The sequence below is a fragment of the Rhizomucor pusillus genome (assembly GCF_041956525.1).
Source record: "Rhizomucor pusillus strain CBS 183.67 unplaced genomic scaffold VTP01scaffold_5, whole genome shotgun sequence".
Classification (NCBI taxonomy): domain Eukaryota; kingdom Fungi; phylum Mucoromycota; class Mucoromycetes; order Mucorales; family Lichtheimiaceae; genus Rhizomucor; species Rhizomucor pusillus.
This window is the reverse complement of record NW_027192147.1, coordinates 640,343-658,573: the sequence shown is the minus strand read 5'-3', so window position 1 is coordinate 658,573 and position 18,231 is coordinate 640,343. Positions and strand designations below refer to the sequence as shown.

Here is an 18,231-nt window from a genome sequence, read left to right as displayed (position 1 = left end):
TAATGCATCGCATAAACGCACCAATATCCGATCAATTCAATATCGAAGACAATAAATGCCGCTGATTTACATTTACATATCCTCAATACGAGTAAAAGAGTTTGGCTTTACTTTGGGTTTGAATTTGACAAAGATAGTCAATGTATTCGATCGTGGTCTTGCTTTATCTAATACATGACATATACATGGAGTACAACATGGTGAAGAAGCTTAGAAGCGGGCATAAGTAAAGGAATCATTGGTTTGTTCATAAAATATGGCTTGGTGTTGTGTTCGTCTACTCCTTCATATATTTTTTCGCTAGAACTGCAGCGTAAACTTCATTTTCATCGTATGTTTCATCGGATACATCGCCGCATCGTCAACCGTAGGAGCTTGCTTTCCCCTCACGCTCGAAAGTGGCACTCTGGCATCTGCTGATGAACTGCAGAGTAGCATTCGATGCTCTTTTCTTTTTCAACCGCTTCTTTGGGATGCTTGCAGCGTTTCACGGCAAGCTCCTCCAATCGTTCTCGTTCTTCCAGCCGGATGCAATATGTTCAAAGCTTATGCAAATAAATGAATTGGTTGCATTGCATGGCTCTATTAAGCTTAGCTTTGTTCTGCGCTCGTTTTATTGTGATAATGTCGCAGCATTTGTATTGCTGCTTTATTATTCACGAGGTTTGGGCCTTGCATCCGTAACTTTGACTTGAGATTACATTGGTTGTTATGGAATCTTAGCTCTTTAACTATGCGATGTCAATGCGTCGATAAAGTGCTTTTATCTGAAAACCAGCTGTATACAGTACATTGAGCCTTTTTATTAGTGTATCGATAGCATTGGTGAGGTTTATAATTTCTTGCAAAAATGAGTGTACATGACCTGTTTGCCCTTAGAAGGCGTAGTAAAATACAGTAGTAAGGATATCACTAATGGGGAAAATCCATAAAGTCAGGCAGAATGTCGGGAAAATCGAGTTGCAAATTGATGCGCTTATTCAAAGTGAATGAAGAGTCTCAAGTTAGATAAGGAAAGAGACAGCTGTGAATATTGAATGCAAGCAATGTAATTTTCGACAAGGTTGGAATAAAGTTATATTTGAATGAACACAAAAGTTGGAAATGGGTCTCAACCATACCCAAACGTTCTAGCTGAGAGCATGCTGTTTCGGCTTTGTCCATAATATGCCACGGTGGAAATTAACAAGTGTGACCAATTGCCAGTGCAGACAATCAAAGAGTCGACGCGAAGGTGGCGACAGTAGGAGAATCAGAAACGTGGTAGTTGCGCTGTACGTTCACGGTTGGGTGGAGCAGGAAACATAGAGAACTTGAAACGTGGATCTTGAAGGTGGCGGTGCGACGTTGAATGCGGGTTAACGGAAGGTAGAATGTATCTGATATCGTCAGGCTTCACGCGGGCTTCGTACAGTCGACGAAGGCTGTTCAATGGAGTGTACATGTAGACACTACGTAGCAGATAAATGTGGGAGATAAGTTTGAATGTGACAGTACAGTAGCTGATGTTAACAAGTCTTACGCGCAATTCATATAAGCAATAAATTGAGTCCATAATGTGTAGCTAGACAAATATCGTGGATATTCGGCGGTTGAATGAGATAGGTATGAGGCAAGATAAAATCGCAATTGCGTTCAAAGTATATTTTGACAAAGACAGGGAATGCGTTGTAAAGAATGAAACTAGATTTATGAAATCTTAAGAGTAAATCCGAAGCACTGTAGCGCTGCGAGGTTGCGAAAGCTTGGACCAGACAGTGTAACAACCGAACTCAAACCAAGCATTGACAATGAATATCTCCCGCTACAAAACATGGGAATCGGTATTTTATGCCTGTTGACAACCAGCAAGGAACTCGAGAGTCGTTCACACAGGAGAATGCGACAACTTGGTACCAGCCAGTGCGACGACTGACTGTGAGCCAAAAGTGTGGAATGAACTTGTAATCTTGAGTGTATCAGCCAATGCGACTGACTGCGAGCCAGATGTGTCGATTTTACAGCGGGCAGAAAGATGAACGCATGCTGTATCAAAGTGGAGAGCCAAAAGGTTGGAGCGTAGTGAGAAGAAACGCGAATTGCAAGATGGAGAGCACAATAAGTCGAATAAGCAAAAATGTTACGTCTAAAGATTACTGTTGCTTTTAGAATCTGGTGTACTTCGCAGGGTTGTGGGAGAATATACCTGTCACATATAATGTGGAAACCGACGATGAGCAGTGGTGGTTGTTTTGCTAGATAAAGCGGATGACGTTTTCGTTGGGGATAAGTAAGCACGGGCTTCAGGGAGTAGTGTATGCATCATTTCCCAGCAATGCAGAACGAAGAGATTTTTACAGCCAAGCTGGTGAATGGCGCCTTTTGTCGTTCTTGGAATGGAAGAAAGCCGAAGGCATCGAGATTCAAGGAAAGGAAATGGAGCACGCCAACTACCGCAAATGTCTTCAAAGGAAGTCAGGAGAGAAGGCAGCAGAGGCAGTTAGAAGATTCACTGTACGAATGCAGGTTGCTGATGAGACATGTTTTCATTAAGCTGAATTGGTGTGCATATGCAGAGAGAAAAGAAGAGCGAGCGGGTGCAAAACTTCTGGTTACTGGAGGAAAGCAAGGCGCAAGTAGTAAAAAATGTAACTAAAATTGAAAAGTACAAATGTACGATGTTGAACACAGGCTAACAACTCGGTTGGAAAGTGGATACGGATAGACCTGTGAAAAGGCAGTGTGTCCATCATACATCAGAAAAAAGGGAAAACCAGGACGAAAGTGTATGTATACAGATATTATATTTCAGAGTAATGATGCTTTAACCTGACTTGCCGTAGAAGAAGGAAGTGACGTGCAGATAACTTCAGATGGTACTTTTATACCTGACGACCTATCTTCCAGCGAGAGTGTTTGCACGGTTACTGTTCGACCCAGGGTTTCACTGTACGATTACCTTGTTGGTGCGGGCGCTCTAACGTATGCCGAACCAGAGGACGCGGTCAGAGTAAGCAATGATGTCAAATGCACCGAAACGCGTTGTACAACTGGCTAAGAGGTTGATTTGTCAAGTGGATTGTTGGCGATGCTGATCTGACAGGAGCGTTTCAAAGTTATCTCGACCGCGTAGTCTCCGCTGCGCGTGAATACAGGGTGCTATCGATGGCACAGCGGCTGTGAGTGGGGAAGTCTGTGGGAGATAAGAATGAAGGTTAAAGACTCAATGATTGTAGTGCGTTGAACTTCATTTTACTGGTGACCAATTCACCGAGATTCACGGGCAACGTCGAGACCGAGATTTTGGAGATAGCTTTAAAGGCAGTTAGGAAGGAGCAAGGACTGGAGTTGGTGGAGGATACTGATGTCTTGTGCCAAAGATTGAATCAGGTAACGGTGTAACAAGCATGCGAGTAGATATCTGTGAGTATTGACCATTGATATGTGCTGTATAGGCTGCAAGGTGTAGTCGAGATGATGCCAAGGAAATATTGGCACAATGGGAGAGAGATGGAAACGATAGTGTCTCTAGCAGGCGATACCGAGATGTGTATCGGGAACTGTGAGTACACAATTTATGCGGATTGTTTGACCTGACAGCTGAATCCTAGATAGGTTAAAAGCATACAGCGACGGTTACGATACGTCGCAGGTGAATGAAGACACTTACGTCAAAGATACGTTGGTACCGATTCTGAGGACGTACTTTGAGAATAGCAGCTTGATAACCACCGCAGGGTTAGGGATATAAAATTGGAAATAAAACGATGTGAGTACTAAGTGTAAAATCGAGCTAATAGAGTCATCCGCGGATCTCGTGTACGAAGACAAGCAGTGGAGCCACTGTCAGAGGGTCGAAAGGCTGATTTCAGCGTGCATTCTTGCGACGAAGACGACAGCCAAGTCTTGTTGCTTGTAGAATGTAAGCCTCCCAGTACTGCCGGAAGCGATGATCTGGTAAAGCTAGGCAATGCTTTAAAAGATTGCATGGGAGGTCCTAGACGACCTCCATGAACGAAGCAATCAAAGCTGGAGCAGACGATTTACACGTTCAAGTATGCGGGATTGTTTGCCACGGTACGTGTCTTTACTTGTGTGGAATGTACCAAGGAAGAAAAGTTCAGGCAGTATTTACTTTCACTCTAGGCCATCGCTGCGATGTGTTTGCGATGGACTTGCAGTACCACGGCATGTATCGCATGAAGCATCTGAATACGTTTTTCATTCCGGTGGATCACACTAACTTCGATGTGCTACTCGGTGTTTTTCAAGTAATGGATACGCTTCAGGCAAGTGCTTAGAGAACGACATGTAAGGAAGCTGACGGAGACCAACTAGAAAGGTCGGGTTATTACAGGCTATTGTGATAGACAGTGCCCGACGCTGTAAGCGGTCAATACGGGCATTGACAAGAACAAAGAAAGGAGAAATGGTAGCGCCATCTTACGATTCACCTGTCGGATTACCTCGCGAACGGGTACGTTTAAACTTTGCAGAGACAATGTAGGTTATCCGTTTGCTGACCGGTAGTCGAAATCAAGGTTTCAATGGCGATGCAGCAGAGGCATCGGGTGGCACGAAGATTGGAATTTTCTTCGTTCATGTCCAGATGAAGTTGATTGTTGGAAGTGTCAGGAGGATGTCCAAGATGAAACGGCTGAAAAGGATTGTTAATGATGAATGGCTTACGTTGGAATGATTATGAAAATTATCAAATAAATGGTAAGTGAGTATTCATTTAAGGTAGAAATCCAGGCAGCGTAGGGGATGAAGCGTAGAGAGGTTTGTGGAATATATCTAGGAGGGTGAGATAGTGTATATATATGCAGTGTTTTGGCTATAGGTTGAGGGTGGGATGGTATGGCGGATGATATTGAATATACTGTTCCCTGCCGGGATTCCTAGGACAATCTCGAAATTAATCCCCAAGAATCTTGGAGAGGAGAGCATACCTTAATAAAAATACGAAACAACTTAATCTTGAACACTCTCCCACGATGTTTCCTCTTGCAGCATTTCGGCTTGGCTATCTATTATTCCTGGTCAAGTGCAACGTGGCTTTTACATAGGCTTTTTGGATGAAAGCGACTATCTTAACACTCAAGCGCTCTCCTACATTACAGTGCCCCCATATTCAGCATGCATGAATATATATGTATATATAAAAGTAACAACCTCTTGCACTTGATGAACAGTTCTTCACTGATGTATGCTCGCGTAATTGGGTTGACCTAGGGCTTTGTGGTGTTGAAATAAGGCAATGAAGAATGGCAACTGGTGAGGGATGTAAGGCCCTTCCGGAAGACTCTTTTACAACCTTGGATAGCATATCGCCCTGCTTCAGGCTCTCGGACCATCTGTATAACTGGGCCGCAAAGAGCTTTTTGACAAGGCACTGAGCTTCAGCGATAAAGTTGGGAAATGAAAGAAACGAGGACAGCGGAGGAAGGCACAGTTGCAGAAAATGGCACAGGAAGCAGGAGAACGCCGCGGCAACAAAGATTTCTTCTGTGCGTTGCAGAATCTACAAGTTGGATGTCTTCGTCAATGTCTGAACGCCCCAAGTTCTCGGCTTCTGCCACCCATTGTTCTCCAAGGGCTCTTCGATCTTCCGTCCATGATGCTTAGAGCCGAGATACTTCGGTTCAAATTTGTAATGCGCACGCAACTTATACCCGTTACCACTCTTGTCCGCTCCATCATTCTATCCTTGCTAACAGTATCCCACCTGACGAACAACAGCGCAGTCTAACCTCGCGACATCCCCTCTATCGCCGATACGACGACTACATAACGCAACGCTCATTGACGGCACCGGCTCTCAACCTGACCCGCCCGTATGAATAACGGGCTTCGGCCCTTCGCCGTCGTTTCAAAACAATTCGCTTCCTATGACCAACTCGCTGCATAGACCCAATTCTCTTCCGCCCGCTTCCCTGCGACCGTCTTCGGCTTATCAGATGGCGAATGCACTAGCTAGCGTCTTATCCCCTCCAAAATTGCCGATGTGCTCACCAGCAAGCCTCTCGTCTCCACTACATGCTTGCCCGCTCTTAGTCACGGCCTGGCTAACTGATTTCAAGGCCCTCTTCAACTTTCCCAGCCTGAGCAGCGAAGAACACGTTTTGGACTATACATTGAACGAGCTCCCCACCATACGCCGTAAAATGTCCAGTGAAGGTTGGCGCACCACCTGGATGCTTGTTATCAACATCCTTCGCGAAATAGACCATCTTAGCCATTCGAAATCTGGCGCAGAATTCGACCAGGAGCCTCTCGCAGCTGATGCACTACTCACCAGCTTGATATCTACTTCCCCTATGAGCATCTTGTAACCTACCCCACTCTGCACAACCTGCCCCTTCTTCTTAGAACTTTTTCCCCACCGAGATTTTTTTCGGTCTTTAGCTCAATCTCCTCCATCTCTTTTCACACGTTTCCCAAGGCGGCCAAATGCCTATTGGCGAGGGCCTCATGCCTTAAAAAAGGAAAATTTTGAACTGCCTTTGGACTGACAGATATTAGTCGCTCTCGGAGAGATGATAACTGCCTATGTAGTTGATGTGGAGCAGATGAAGAATGCGATTCACAGCATAACAAGCATACTTTCAAATCGAAAACATCCTTAAGAAATCCATTCATGTTATTTAACAACGATGAAACCAAGACAGCTTCTTTATTCCTCATCCTTTGTTGTTCAAGAGCATATAATAAATAGGAGACCTTTGTATTTATCCATTTTGATTGTCCCCAATCGTAAGCACGTCAAATGAAGAGATCGACAAGGAATCTTCGGGGCAGAACACACACATCCCGAAAGCTATGCATTTTTACTGGTAAATTCCCATATTCTACTGTATGAGCTACTGTTTTATTCATCTTATCTATGGATATTAGCAAAGAAATGTCAGCATGTAACAATGCAACAAACTGCAAAGCTTCATTTCATCAATTACAAGGAATGCGCGGACTTCTTGAGATGCTCAAGACAAATGCTGATGAGTATCCTCTGGCGGATTAAAGTATCTTTAAGCTGCTAAAACTCCATTTTCTGCACGCGCAGGGTGAATGCAGCTTCAGTCAGCTCAAGGTGCTGCAAACCGCAACTGGACCATGTCAGTTACCTTATGTTCAAAGAACAGCAGGTGTAACGCAAGGTAAAGCCCAAACCTTGAGATTTTATTTTGCACATGCAGCATCTCAAAGAGTTTGTTAGGGACCATATTATTTCTAAGAACTGCAGCTACACTGGAGGTTGCGACCCCACTATTTACAATTTAGTGTTTGTTGCAACTTAATTGACCAGATTTTAGTGCGACTTACCTCTGGGACGGGGCTCGTAATCCAGTTTTCGATCCTTTCGTCTTCGTATTTCTCGCGATATGGATCCAAACATGCTTCAAGGCAAGCTCTCAGGAGTTCTTCTGCTTCCTCTTGACTCTTCGAATCAAAGGCATCTATAACTTCTTGCGCAACCCAGTTGCGCAGTATGAACCTGGGGTTTACCTGGTCCATACGCTTTTTGCGCTCTGCATTGTCAAGTGGTCCGTCTTGCAGCAAACGGTGGCGATACATAGCCAGCCATGGTTTTAGAGCTTCTTTGCTTTCTGATAATACTTCCGCATCGCGGCACACAATATCCAGCTGGGCGTCCTCTGCATCCGCTTGCTCACCATCCTCTGTAACTTTATAGTTGGCCAACGAACGGAAGAAACGATGGTTATCAATGTGATACTCTGTCATCCAGTCCAATAGAGGAATAACCAGGTCGTTCATATCTCCCGGCCCTTCCGGTTCTTTGACGAGGCCGAGCTTCCGCCGCATCTTGCAAAGCAGATGCTCCATAAACCAGTCTGAAAACTCTTCGCTGAGCATCCTTGTTACTGCTTCTTTGCCCGCTTCCCTGTATGCTTTGCGGGTCGCCTCATCAGTAACTTGATCTTCCGGTCCTTCCCCAGCATATACAAGTGAATCAACTTTATCGTCAGCACCAATGAGTTCAAATAGAGGCACACCCAGTTTGAACATGTTGAATATGCAAACTGTGGGCTGTCTTTTGAACGCATATTCTATGCAACGATTAAGTAGTTCGTATTTGGACTTTACGAGGTTTGCACGTACGTCCAGCTGTATCTGAATGGTTTGAAATGTGTTCTGGATCGTAAAAGTCAAAAAATTGGAAAGGTCCATAGTCTAACGTGAGACCTAGCAGTACGAAAGTTACTTGGTTATTCTTAGTCTTGTCGCAAGTTGTCAATTATCATACCTAAGATTGACATGTTGTCGGTGTTCATGACACCGTGGTTAAAACCAATAGCCTGCCACTCTGCTGCCATGCGTGCTGTCCGCTTGCCAACTCTTCGAACAAACTGTGCGTACTTGTTTCCTGTTCCCTGATCATCTTGGTTTTCGGGTGGTATCACATGATCGATGGCGTAATCAGCTAGTTTTCGTATATTACTCATCTCATCCCGAGAGTAGAATAGTTCAAAATTTCCAAAACGTAGCCAGGAGGGTGCAAAGCGAGTAACAATCGCACCGCGCTCTGGTTGGCGTACATTTGAAGGAGCATCGTCGCGATACACCTCACGCGATGTACCTATCAAGGTCAAGGCGCGTGTTGTGGGGATACCGAGCGCATGCATGTACTCGGATACAAGAAATTCACGGATGCTTGATCGAAGCACTGCGTATCCATCACCGAAACGTGAATATGGCGTACGCCCGGCGCCTTTAAGCTGGACCTCATAGCTTTCTCCTTTCTCATTTTGCGTCTCAAACAGTGACACTGCGCGTCCATCACCGAGCTGTCCAGCAAATAAGCTACAACACAATATGTATCTTTAGTGTACGTCGTTTGCCAGCTTACAGTCCTTGCTGACTTTATACCCAAACTGATGGCCTCCGTAACATAACGCCCACGGCCGGGTATCGTCAAGGACCTTGTTGCCCGAAAATACTTGAACAAACTCGTCCGTTTCACAGGCATTCGGATCCAAGTCCAGCGCTGCCAGTGCGTTCTGCGAGACAGCAAGCACTTTGGGCTCAGGTGACTTTTCTGGGTAAACGTAGCTGAACATGGCATTCTTGACGGGTCGAGACGTTCTTAGCAAGTGATCAGCCGATGCCCAATCGGTGATGTTTGCGCTATAGCTGTCGGGCAGGAGCGCCTGCGTAAAACGGCTGGGTCGAACGGGTAGTGACTCGAGCGATCTGACTGCCTTGACTCGGACTCCCATACTGAAACTGGAGCGTTATGCAAAATAAAAGTAAGCGGATGACCGCTGACTTTTCAAGGCTTTCGGGCGAGTGATAAGTTGTCCGAATAGGCATAAAATGCTTCGTTAGCAGCGATTCCTCCAATGTGTTTTTTCTTATCGGTCAATAGTGGGTTTAGTGTTACAAGTGTACCACATTGCAGATGCATATATGGCTCCTGGAGATCGTAAAGGTAGCAAAATTAATGACTTTTGCATGGTATTATTGTCAAGCCTGCAGAAGATATCGAATCAAAACAGCCGCCAGTAGCAGATGACACGTATGATCGTATGATGACGGAAAGCAATATCATTCTTCTAAATTTACAATAATATGCAAAGCGATGCATGTCTTGATAGGATGTTTCATCGTTTCTACTGTTTCATCCCAATTCTGGTCTAGCTCTAGGTCTTCGGATTGGTAATAATTCCTTGTCTCCGATGTCTCATTAGCCACGATGTACGAGGGGGTTAGATGAGTAGTTTATCTTCATCTCCTTAATGAACGATTGCTGAATCGATATATCTCCTGTTCTTGCATCATCCGTGCAGATCGACGAAATTAGTGCTCGCAATGATATTATACAAACACTTACTGCCTTGCGAAGCTCTGCATCTGCGTGCTCAACCAAACTATCCATTTAGAGCCCTAACTCAAGGCACCAATCAAGTCCTAGTCGAGGGAAGCCAACTGTCAGTGTCGAATGTGCAATTAATTGGAAAGGAAAACCTAGATGTACATACGTAGATATATTGATAGCTGAAGGGAAGCAGTGAGTGACGTACAGCACGAAACAGCACCGGGCAACATCGGCGTAACCTATTGCTAACCGCATACACCTTTGTTAAACCCACATCCAAAGATATATGGACTCTGATTTGCCATGTATCCAGTGCCCTGCTAGAATCTAAAGTTACAGAGCACAAAGTTAAACATGAAATATAACGCCGAGTGACCGCATTTACAGGTTCTAAAAGCTGTGATCTGCTGGTTTTCTTTCGATTGCGGGACACCAAAGGTTGGCAAGCGTCTTTTCGTTCTCCAACCCCGCGGCTTCCTGTGCTTGACAATTTGAACTGTCTTTTGTATTTTTTTCTTCTACATTCACAGCGATCGAATCAACTCTAGTTGAAAAGCAGTTACCCTCAGGCGTCCACATTGTTACTTTCCAAACGGAAGGAATATTTGCGATACATTCGATCTAATCTCGGCACGCCTCCTTCATACCTTTTGCCATGTCGCACGGTCAGCGTGCGTATCAAACACACGCCTTTTCGGCAATGACGCCAAACTCAATGAGCGCTCACCATCACCCTATTCTGAATCAGCAACAGCAGCAGCAACAGCCACAGTCTAACCCATATGCTCAGCATCCAACGTTCACCGCTGCATCGCCCTCCGTGACGGCTGCCAGCTTCACCGGCAACGGCAATCCCAACAATACGACCAACAGCTCTGCAGCAGCAGCGGCGGCAGCGGCGGCGGCAGCAGTGGCAGCGGGCAGTAGCAACATTGGCAGGAGAGGTATCGGCATACCGACGGGGAATGAGTCGTACTTTTGCGAAAGCTGTCGTACTCTTCGGCATCTTTCCTACTTTCACGATGAGAGAGGGGTCAAGTACACTGTTTGTTGGTTCTGTCGAAACTCTCGTCCAGATCAGCTGCACAAGCGCAAGCAATCGCAAATGGAGCAAATTGAAGCGTTCGAAGATCAGCAGCGCCAGCAGCATCAAGAGCGCATGCTAAAGCAAGCTCGATATTCGCATCAAGTACCGACTCCCAGTACACCTGTTCATCGTCCTGCTCTGAATTCGGTGTCTCCTCAGACTCTCCAGCAGCTGCATTCGCCTGCAGCCTCGTCGCAGCACCCGTCGCCTTCTACGCTTGGTCTTCAGCAGCAATCGATCAAGCCTTCGCCGCCACATCAGCCTTCGTCCTTGATGCTTCCTCAAATGAACAAATCGCAACTATTTTCGGCCTCACCCCTGAGGAACCGGCCGCAAATGCAATCTCACGTGCATTCTCAGGTTATGCAACCGTCTTCTATCATGTCTCTTCCTTTGCCAATTCCACAGCAGCAGCAGCAACCACCGCAAGTGCATTCAAATCACTCGCAACATCAGCAGCAACAGCAACAGCAACCGCAGCAAAATATACACATGCATATGCAGCTACCACCTGCTACGCTGTCGCCGCAGACGGGATCGAATGGATTGACGCCTGCTGCGTTTTCGCACCAAGAGACAAAGCCCATTCCCCAGGCCAGAATGCCTCCACAGCCGCCTCATCAAGTATCAGCTCAGCAACATCATCAACAACAGCAACAACAACAGCAGCAGCAGAATCAGCAACAACAGCAGAGTCAGCAACAGCAACGGCAACAGCAACATCAGTCGTTGCCAATATTGGCGTCAAGACCTCCGGAACCAACGTTGGCAACTGTATCACCCGATGTCGCGATTACCAGCTCGGGTACCAGTATGGCTGCTGCAGTTGCAGCAGCAGCGGTGGCGACAGGGCATTCTCCGGGTGTGTCGCATACGAGTGTACCGATGGCGCCGTTGGCTGTATCTCCTTCAAATCCTCCAAAATCGAATGGATCGTCTAGCGGCACATCTAGGGAAAAATCACAACAGCAGCCGCAAGAAGTATTGAGTTTGGAGATGTTTGTGCATGCGTTGCAGCAAGAAACCGAGTTTGATCGTAAACAATACGATGTGGATATCGGGCCGCTTATCCAACGCATGGGTGAAGGCGCAGGCTTTTCGCAGCTTGGTCGTGGTATTTGCGAGCATGTTTTGACAGGGACAAAGTTCAATTTTAGGCAAGTGTTACAATGATGCCGGCGTTATCTTGTATACTAACTGATAAGGAAATTTATAGCTTGAAAGATCAGCGACGGTCAATCAAGACGCCCGAGACATTATCTACATTGAGATATTACTGTTCCCAGCGCGCTGATACTGCAAAGCCGCGCAAAGGAACGGACCATTCCAAAGCATCTAACCGTTACGAATGCGCAGGCGCACTGACCATAATCATTGATTTGAGCAAAAGAATTGCCCACGTGACGATCATCCACAAACATCCGCATCCACCTTTTGTTCCTCATCACAGCCACCATCATCAGCACACAATGACGACGCAACAGACATCTCATTATCCATTGAGGCGGTATCACCATCAACAACAACAGCAGCATCCGCAACAAATACAACAACAACAAGCCGCAGCAGCAGCTCAGCAAGCCGCTCAACAGCAAGCAGTCGCTCACCATGCGGCACAGCAAGCTGCTCAGCAACAAGCAGCAGCAGCAGCGCATCAAGCGGCGCAGCAGCAAGCGCAAGCTCAACAGCAGCGGCGAAGACAGCAAGAAGCAGAAGTGGAGCAGCAATTTGAAGCGCTGCGATACAAGGTTGCAGAGTTCGGACGGTTGTTAGAGTCGCAGCAAGTGTTTAAGAACAAGGAATTCATACAAATGGCGATGGAAGCATTTGCTGGTGCAAATGAGATGCTAGCAGCGTGCGTTCAGGCAGACAGGTCGAGGGCACATCAATCACCCAACAAGTATACCATGCATTACAATAGGCAGGGAGACTTTGTATAGTGATCTATATTCTCTCTCTTTCTCTCTCTCTCTCTCTTTATCACCCTTTCTACCTCGCTTTATACACAAGTCTTATTTTCTCTGGTTTTCCTCCCCTCTTTACTTGTCTTTTGCAAATTCCTTGTAAATACATACAAACAAAATCAGGCTTTCTCTTTTGCTTTGGATTGCTGCCAATAAAACATGCCAAAAAAGGGTCTACTCCCAGGGAAGTTTACTGCTGTTTCAGGAAGCAGTGTCAGTATCTTGTGTCCAAAAGTCTTGCTGCTGCTGCTGGTGTTGGCTTGAATCAGCTGCTCCGTTTGTTACAGATTCTTCTGGTACCGCAGTGCTTGAATACAATGAAGATGATTGATCAGAGCGTCTGGGAACAAGAGGGGAGGGTCGAGGAGCTGCTTGTGCAATTGACGACCAGGCAGCGTTGGCACTTTCGCCAGCGATGCCATGATCTTTACGATACTGCGCCGCAGCGCTGCTCTCCCACCACGGTTTATCGACAATGCCAGGCGAATCAGGAGAAGGAGAATTATCGCTGGTGCTAGCGGTGATGGTGGATATATCCTGCTGCGTAGGTATGGATGATGATAACATTTGTTGTTGTTGTTGTTGTTGCTGCTGCTGCTGCTGCTGCTCCTGGGTGTCATCAACTGATGATACTTTGTTGTGTGGCGAGGGCGTTGCCGTCTCACGATGTAGGTATATATCCGTATTAAGTTTGCCGTATCTCGTTACGGGAAGACCCTGCTCTGCTTTGACGCGGTCGTCAGGTGTGGCCCAGATGGAACCCAACGTAGAGTCATCGAATTCATTTTTTGTTTCCTCCTCCTTCTTTTCTTCTTCTTCTTCTTTCAACGGTAAATCTCCAAGGTCTTCTGGGTACAGTGACATATCGGCAGGGTAGAAAGGCGCGGCTCGCCATGAATACTGATCGTTGCTGCTGTTATTCCTCGTCGTGTTCGTCGTTGTACACGTAGTAACAGCAGCGTTAGAATTTAGCGTTGCTCTGTCATTGTCGTTAACGTTGCCCCACTGACGATTACTACTAGACGATCGTCGATCGTTATCTCTTGCCCATATTGAATCTAGCGAGGATGACATTTCTGTTCACGACGATCGAAATTGCCAGCGACGAGTCGCGCGAGGAGAGGGAGGAGAAGGGTTTGTGTACAATTTCTTTAAAAGGATTATTTCAAACTCTGCATATTCTTGCAGCATCAAGGTTGTCGTCTCATGACATGGCTTTGGATCTTATCATCTATCCGACCTGCCGATATGTAACAAGAAATTATTGCCACGAGTACAACATCGCTGGGTCGCAAATTCGGGCCCGTATGACAACAGTTTGCTGTTGTGACACCGGAGCAAACTCTCTATTGTATCTTGGCAGCAGTCAATCTGCCACAAAACTCCTTGTAGTATCGATTAGTTACATTGTTTGGGGAGTGGATACATGGAAATCCGGGCACACATCCTTGTTGTCCAGGACATTATCTACACTCGTCAGCAAGTACCATGGAAGCAACACCTAGGCGATAGACTAGAAGGGCAGTGTACGTTCCTTGTATGCTTCGTAAATATTATAAGAAACGCGGGACTGTACCTGTTTGTAGATGAATCCATATATATCTGATAATTACGGCAGTAGCAGCTGCGCTTGGTTATAATCTAAATTCTGATGCAGAAGCAGCTCAAGTTAATTTAGATTATGAAAGATCTACAAATCAGCATGTAGTACTATAAAATAAGCCTCTCGCCTGTCAACTCGGGCAATTTCAAACCAAAATACTCGTTTTGGAAGCGTCGGCAATGCCGTGTTGAGTTATCCTATCCAATCGGTGAAATTTGTGTTTCCCCGATAAAAAGGACACTAAGATGACCATTTTGGATTATTCTTTCTTTTTCTTTCCTCTCCACATCCCCCACACACGCGTTGCTGTAAATACATACATACTTAAATGGCGGTACCTACTCTCCCAGAATTCACACTCAAGCGCAAGAAGGCCATTGTCACCGGTGGTGCCAGGTACGCGCATGGTTTTCAGTAGTCTCGTATGACAGGAACTGAACCTCTTCTTTTTTTTTTTTTTTTTTAGTAGGTCTTGGTTACGAGATTTGCCGCGGCTTGGCCGAATCCGGCGCCGATGTGGCGTTAATGTACGTCTCGAGCGAGTCGACACACGAAACCGCCGCCGCGCTTGCCAAGGAGTTTGGTGTAAAGTGCCAGGCATACAAGGCCGACGTTGCCGACCCCAAGGCCGTGCAGGAGGCGATAGACCAGATCTACAAGGACTTTGGTGGCATCGATGTGTTTGTTGCGAACGCCGGTATTTCCTACAACGGCAATGCAGAGGTATGTATTCCGAACTTTGCAGCCAGAAGCGTGAGAACTGTCTATTTATCTTATACATAGACTTTTGATTTGAATCTTTGGCACCGCTTGTTTGACGTCAATGTCCACGGCGTGTTCTACGGCGTCCAAGCTGTATCAAAGTACATGCTGGAACAAGGCAAGGGCAGTATCATCCTGATGTCATCCGTATCTGCTCATCTCGCCAACCAGCCCCAATTCCAATGTGGAGTAAGTTGCAATAGATGCAGAGAACCAACGCGGAAAAAACTAAATTATCGCTGTACGTAGTACAACTGCACAAAGGCTTCAGTGTCCATGATGGCAAAATGCCTTGCATACGAATGGGCTACCCGCGGCATCCGCGTCAACGCCGTCTGCCCCGGTTACATGCGCACAGACATGTTGGAGCAATTCATCTCAAAACGCCAGGACTTAGCTGAAGCATGGAAGAACGTCGCACCTATGAAGCGTATGGGTGAACCCAAGGAAATCAAGGGTATCGTCTGCTTCTTGGCCAGCGATGCCAGCAGCTACATTACTGGTTCGGACATGTTCATCGATGGTGGTTACAATGCCATGTAAAAAATGTTGAAAAAAAATATAATAGTTTGCATCATATAGATATTTATGTATATTTGTTCAACAAGTCAGAGGGGAGCGGGGGTATCATGATTAGATCTTTTGTAACATATATTAAAAGCTGCTACCGTTGCGATGATGATGATGATGATGTCCGTGTCGTTCATTAATGTGATCATCGACGTCGTATTCGTCATCATCGTTCTCGTCGTCGTCATCATTTTCATTGTCAAATATATCATCGAAGTTGTCATCCATATCTTCCCACATCTCATCATCGTCGTTAGCGCCATCCGGTCGCTCGTCGTCCTGGACAATAGTCGTGTCCATGACACGCAAATCTTGCTCCCAGCGCAGCATGTCGCGCTGGTAATTATTACCTGTAAGGCTCCTGATTGTCTGTTGCCTCCATGCTCGTTCCTGCCGAATATGCTGTTGCTGCGGTGCAGCGAGTTGCTGCGTGATCGTCGAATTTCTTGGGGAAGAGCTCGTCGGAATAGCCAGGTCTGCCCACGGCTGCAGCAATGGCTGCAGGTAGCGGATGTACGAAGCATACAGCGTCGGGTGCGGGCACGTCTGCAAAGCTTTTGATATCTTGTCAAAGCCAGAAAGCATGATCTCTAGACGCATCTTCTCCTGCTCATACTCATTGTACTTTCCACGGAAATTCGTTGGCGGCGTCGTGACCAGCGTGCAAATCAGTCGAAGATGTGTTATCTATCATCCGTACGATATAAAGTCTCAGTTTTTCTTGTGGAAAATAAAAGAACAACATGTTATACAACTTGCCAAGTAATCTACAACACCCTCGTCCACCATCACCAGTCCTGGAGATATTGGCTCTACCGAAGAGCTTTCAGGCAGCGTCGTGGCGTTCTCCTGTTGCTGTTGTTGCTGTTGCGACCGTATCTTGAGCTGTTTAAACGCACTTTCAAAATTGTAGTCCAGGACCTGGGCCAAGAAGGTAATAGGCTCAATGTGCTTATCGACTGTGTGCTGTATTTCGCGCATCCAAGCAGTGTATCTTGGAGCAACCGGGGTTGTCCTTGCAGTACCATCCTCATCGAGTATGATGCGCATCACGGTCTGTGGATCTGCCTTGAGGGTCATTGGGAACGGGTATGATTTTTGAGCTGGTTCTTCAGGCTGATCTGTCGGTTGATCTAGCAAGAGTTCCCGCAGTACATCGTATCCGTGTACGTAGCGTCCGCTCGCCGTTGTTACTTGGAGGCTCGGTAGTGTGCATAAAAGATTAAGCAGCTCGGCGCGTGTTGAAATGTGTAAGCCATAGACAGCTTTGAGTTTCTGGTTTGTCGGGCCGAACAAGAGATCACGTATGTAGTAGAGAGGTGCCGGGCTTGTCAAAACCTTCTCGGTGCCGTTCGCTTCATGTGTCATGATTGCTTTGAAACATTTGGTCAGCTGCTGAAGGATTCTATCGTCCTGAGGCATGCGTTTGGGCAACTCCTTCATTTGTCGAAACTTGTCGCCCAATGCTTCGTACCCGCCTAGTGCCAGAAACTCGGTTGTCCAGCTCACAACCACGTTTCGCAGAAATACACGCAGATCCACGACATCTGCAAACTCGAGCTCGCGTACCGACGTGTCTCTGAGCAGGTGCACGAAATACTCAGGCGAGGATTTGAGCTTGCTCCTAGCGCTACCGCTGCCGTTACTCTTGTCAGCAGCATTCGAATGTCTACGTCGAGCTGCGGGTGGCGACACTCGATGCTCGTGGAACTGTTGCTCGAGCGGCGGTGACGGCGAAGGCGATGGGTTGTTGTCTGGCGAAGAAAAGAACGGGATCTGCGGCGACTGCTGTTTCTTTTTGATACCAAACGTGTTTGCTAACGGAGCAAAGAACTGGGAGGCCGAGGATGAGGATGAAAAGGTTGAATTTTTGCGCAAAAGCATACGGGATTTGGACGATTGCAGCAACATGGATTTTTGCTCAGTCGTGAGCTGTGTAAGCGTCGGTCTAATGTTTGACGCTAATGCGTATTCTTGCTAGAGAGAAAAAGGGTCGGTCAGCAGATGAGCGGGGGTGCACCTCCCTCTTTGTGTGTCATTTACCAGTAGCTGATCGAACGCTTCGTCTACTTGCTTGGGATCAAGCTTCTGCTTCCTCTTCTTTGAAGTACTAGTCATGGATGGCGGCGACGGCGGAGATTCATGCACAACCGGGTTGTCGAGCCGAATGGTGCGCACGGGAGGTGGCGAGTTTGGGTTGCCACCACGCACCGAGGAAATGGATGAGAACATCGAGTCCACGCGCGACGAAGCACCGTCGTGTGTGCTGGATTCCGGGGGCAACGAGATATCATCACTGCTGCTGCTACTGCTTGTATCTTCGTCGGATGCCTGCTTCTTCTTACTGTGATGCATAAAAAATCCAGATACACGATTAAGAATCCTTGGTTGCTGCTGCTGCTGCTGGGAGGACGTCGCCATTGTCTTA

The 18,231-nt window shown here is 46.6% G+C and overlaps 8 protein-coding genes across 8 annotated transcripts; 4 read left to right on the top strand and 4 right to left on the bottom strand.

The window, feature by feature from the left end:
* Window positions 1-1,252: 1,252 nt before the first annotated feature.
* Window positions 1,253-1,555, bottom strand: VTP01DRAFT_8391 (uncharacterized protein; the record flags this gene model as incomplete). The annotated part of the gene is made up of 1 exon (XM_069387507.1): window positions 1,253-1,555. The coding sequence occupies one exon, from the start codon at window positions 1,553-1,555 to the stop codon at window positions 1,253-1,255; it is 303 nt and encodes a 100-aa protein (XP_069241269.1).
* Window positions 1,556-2,247: 692 nt separating this feature from the next.
* On the top strand, window positions 2,248-4,280 carry VTP01DRAFT_8390 (uncharacterized protein; the record flags this gene model as incomplete). Its single annotated transcript, XM_069387506.1, has 11 exons — window positions 2,248-2,493; window positions 2,556-2,627; window positions 2,692-2,708; window positions 2,887-2,989; window positions 3,055-3,158; window positions 3,216-3,369; window positions 3,435-3,541; window positions 3,595-3,717; window positions 3,780-3,936; window positions 3,981-4,056; window positions 4,126-4,280. 11 exons carry the CDS (start codon window positions 2,248-2,250, stop codon window positions 4,278-4,280), a joined length of 1,314 nt encoding a protein of 437 aa, XP_069241268.1.
* Window positions 4,281-5,443: 1,163 nt separating this feature from the next.
* Window positions 5,444-6,314, top strand: VTP01DRAFT_8389 (uncharacterized protein; the record flags this gene model as incomplete). Its single annotated transcript, XM_069387504.1, has 3 exons — window positions 5,444-5,622; window positions 5,700-5,816; window positions 5,891-6,314. 3 exons carry the CDS (start codon window positions 5,444-5,446, stop codon window positions 6,312-6,314), a joined length of 720 nt encoding a protein of 239 aa, XP_069241267.1.
* Window positions 6,315-7,209: 895 nt separating this feature from the next.
* Window positions 7,210-9,218, bottom strand: VTP01DRAFT_8388 (uncharacterized protein; the record flags this gene model as incomplete). Its single annotated transcript, XM_069387503.1, has 5 exons — window positions 7,210-7,245; window positions 7,303-8,048; window positions 8,101-8,184; window positions 8,246-8,802; window positions 8,869-9,218. 5 exons carry the CDS (start codon window positions 9,216-9,218, stop codon window positions 7,210-7,212), a joined length of 1,773 nt encoding a protein of 590 aa, XP_069241266.1.
* Window positions 9,219-10,472: 1,254 nt separating this feature from the next.
* VTP01DRAFT_8387 (uncharacterized protein) lies at window positions 10,473-12,844 on the top strand (the record flags this gene model as incomplete). Its single annotated transcript, XM_069387502.1, has 2 exons — window positions 10,473-12,061; window positions 12,121-12,844. 2 exons carry the CDS (start codon window positions 10,473-10,475, stop codon window positions 12,842-12,844), a joined length of 2,313 nt encoding a protein of 770 aa, XP_069241265.1.
* Window positions 12,845-13,069: 225 nt separating this feature from the next.
* On the bottom strand, window positions 13,070-13,942 carry VTP01DRAFT_8386 (uncharacterized protein; the record flags this gene model as incomplete). The annotated part of the gene is made up of 1 exon (XM_069387501.1): window positions 13,070-13,942. One exon carries the CDS (start codon window positions 13,940-13,942, stop codon window positions 13,070-13,072), a length of 873 nt encoding a protein of 290 aa, XP_069241264.1.
* An 857-nt stretch (window positions 13,943-14,799) lies between these two features.
* On the top strand, window positions 14,800-15,776 carry VTP01DRAFT_8385 (uncharacterized protein; the record flags this gene model as incomplete). The annotated part of the gene is made up of 4 exons (XM_069387500.1): window positions 14,800-14,878; window positions 14,938-15,194; window positions 15,255-15,422; window positions 15,483-15,776. The coding sequence occupies 4 exons, from the start codon at window positions 14,800-14,802 to the stop codon at window positions 15,774-15,776; spliced, it is 798 nt and encodes a 265-aa protein (XP_069241263.1).
* Window positions 15,777-15,887: 111 nt separating this feature from the next.
* VTP01DRAFT_8384 (uncharacterized protein) lies at window positions 15,888-18,224 on the bottom strand (the record flags this gene model as incomplete). The annotated part of the gene is made up of 3 exons (XM_069387499.1): window positions 15,888-16,490; window positions 16,563-17,780; window positions 17,847-18,224. 3 exons carry the CDS (start codon window positions 18,222-18,224, stop codon window positions 15,888-15,890), a joined length of 2,199 nt encoding a protein of 732 aa, XP_069241262.1.
* Between the last annotated feature and the right edge of the window lie 7 nt (window positions 18,225-18,231).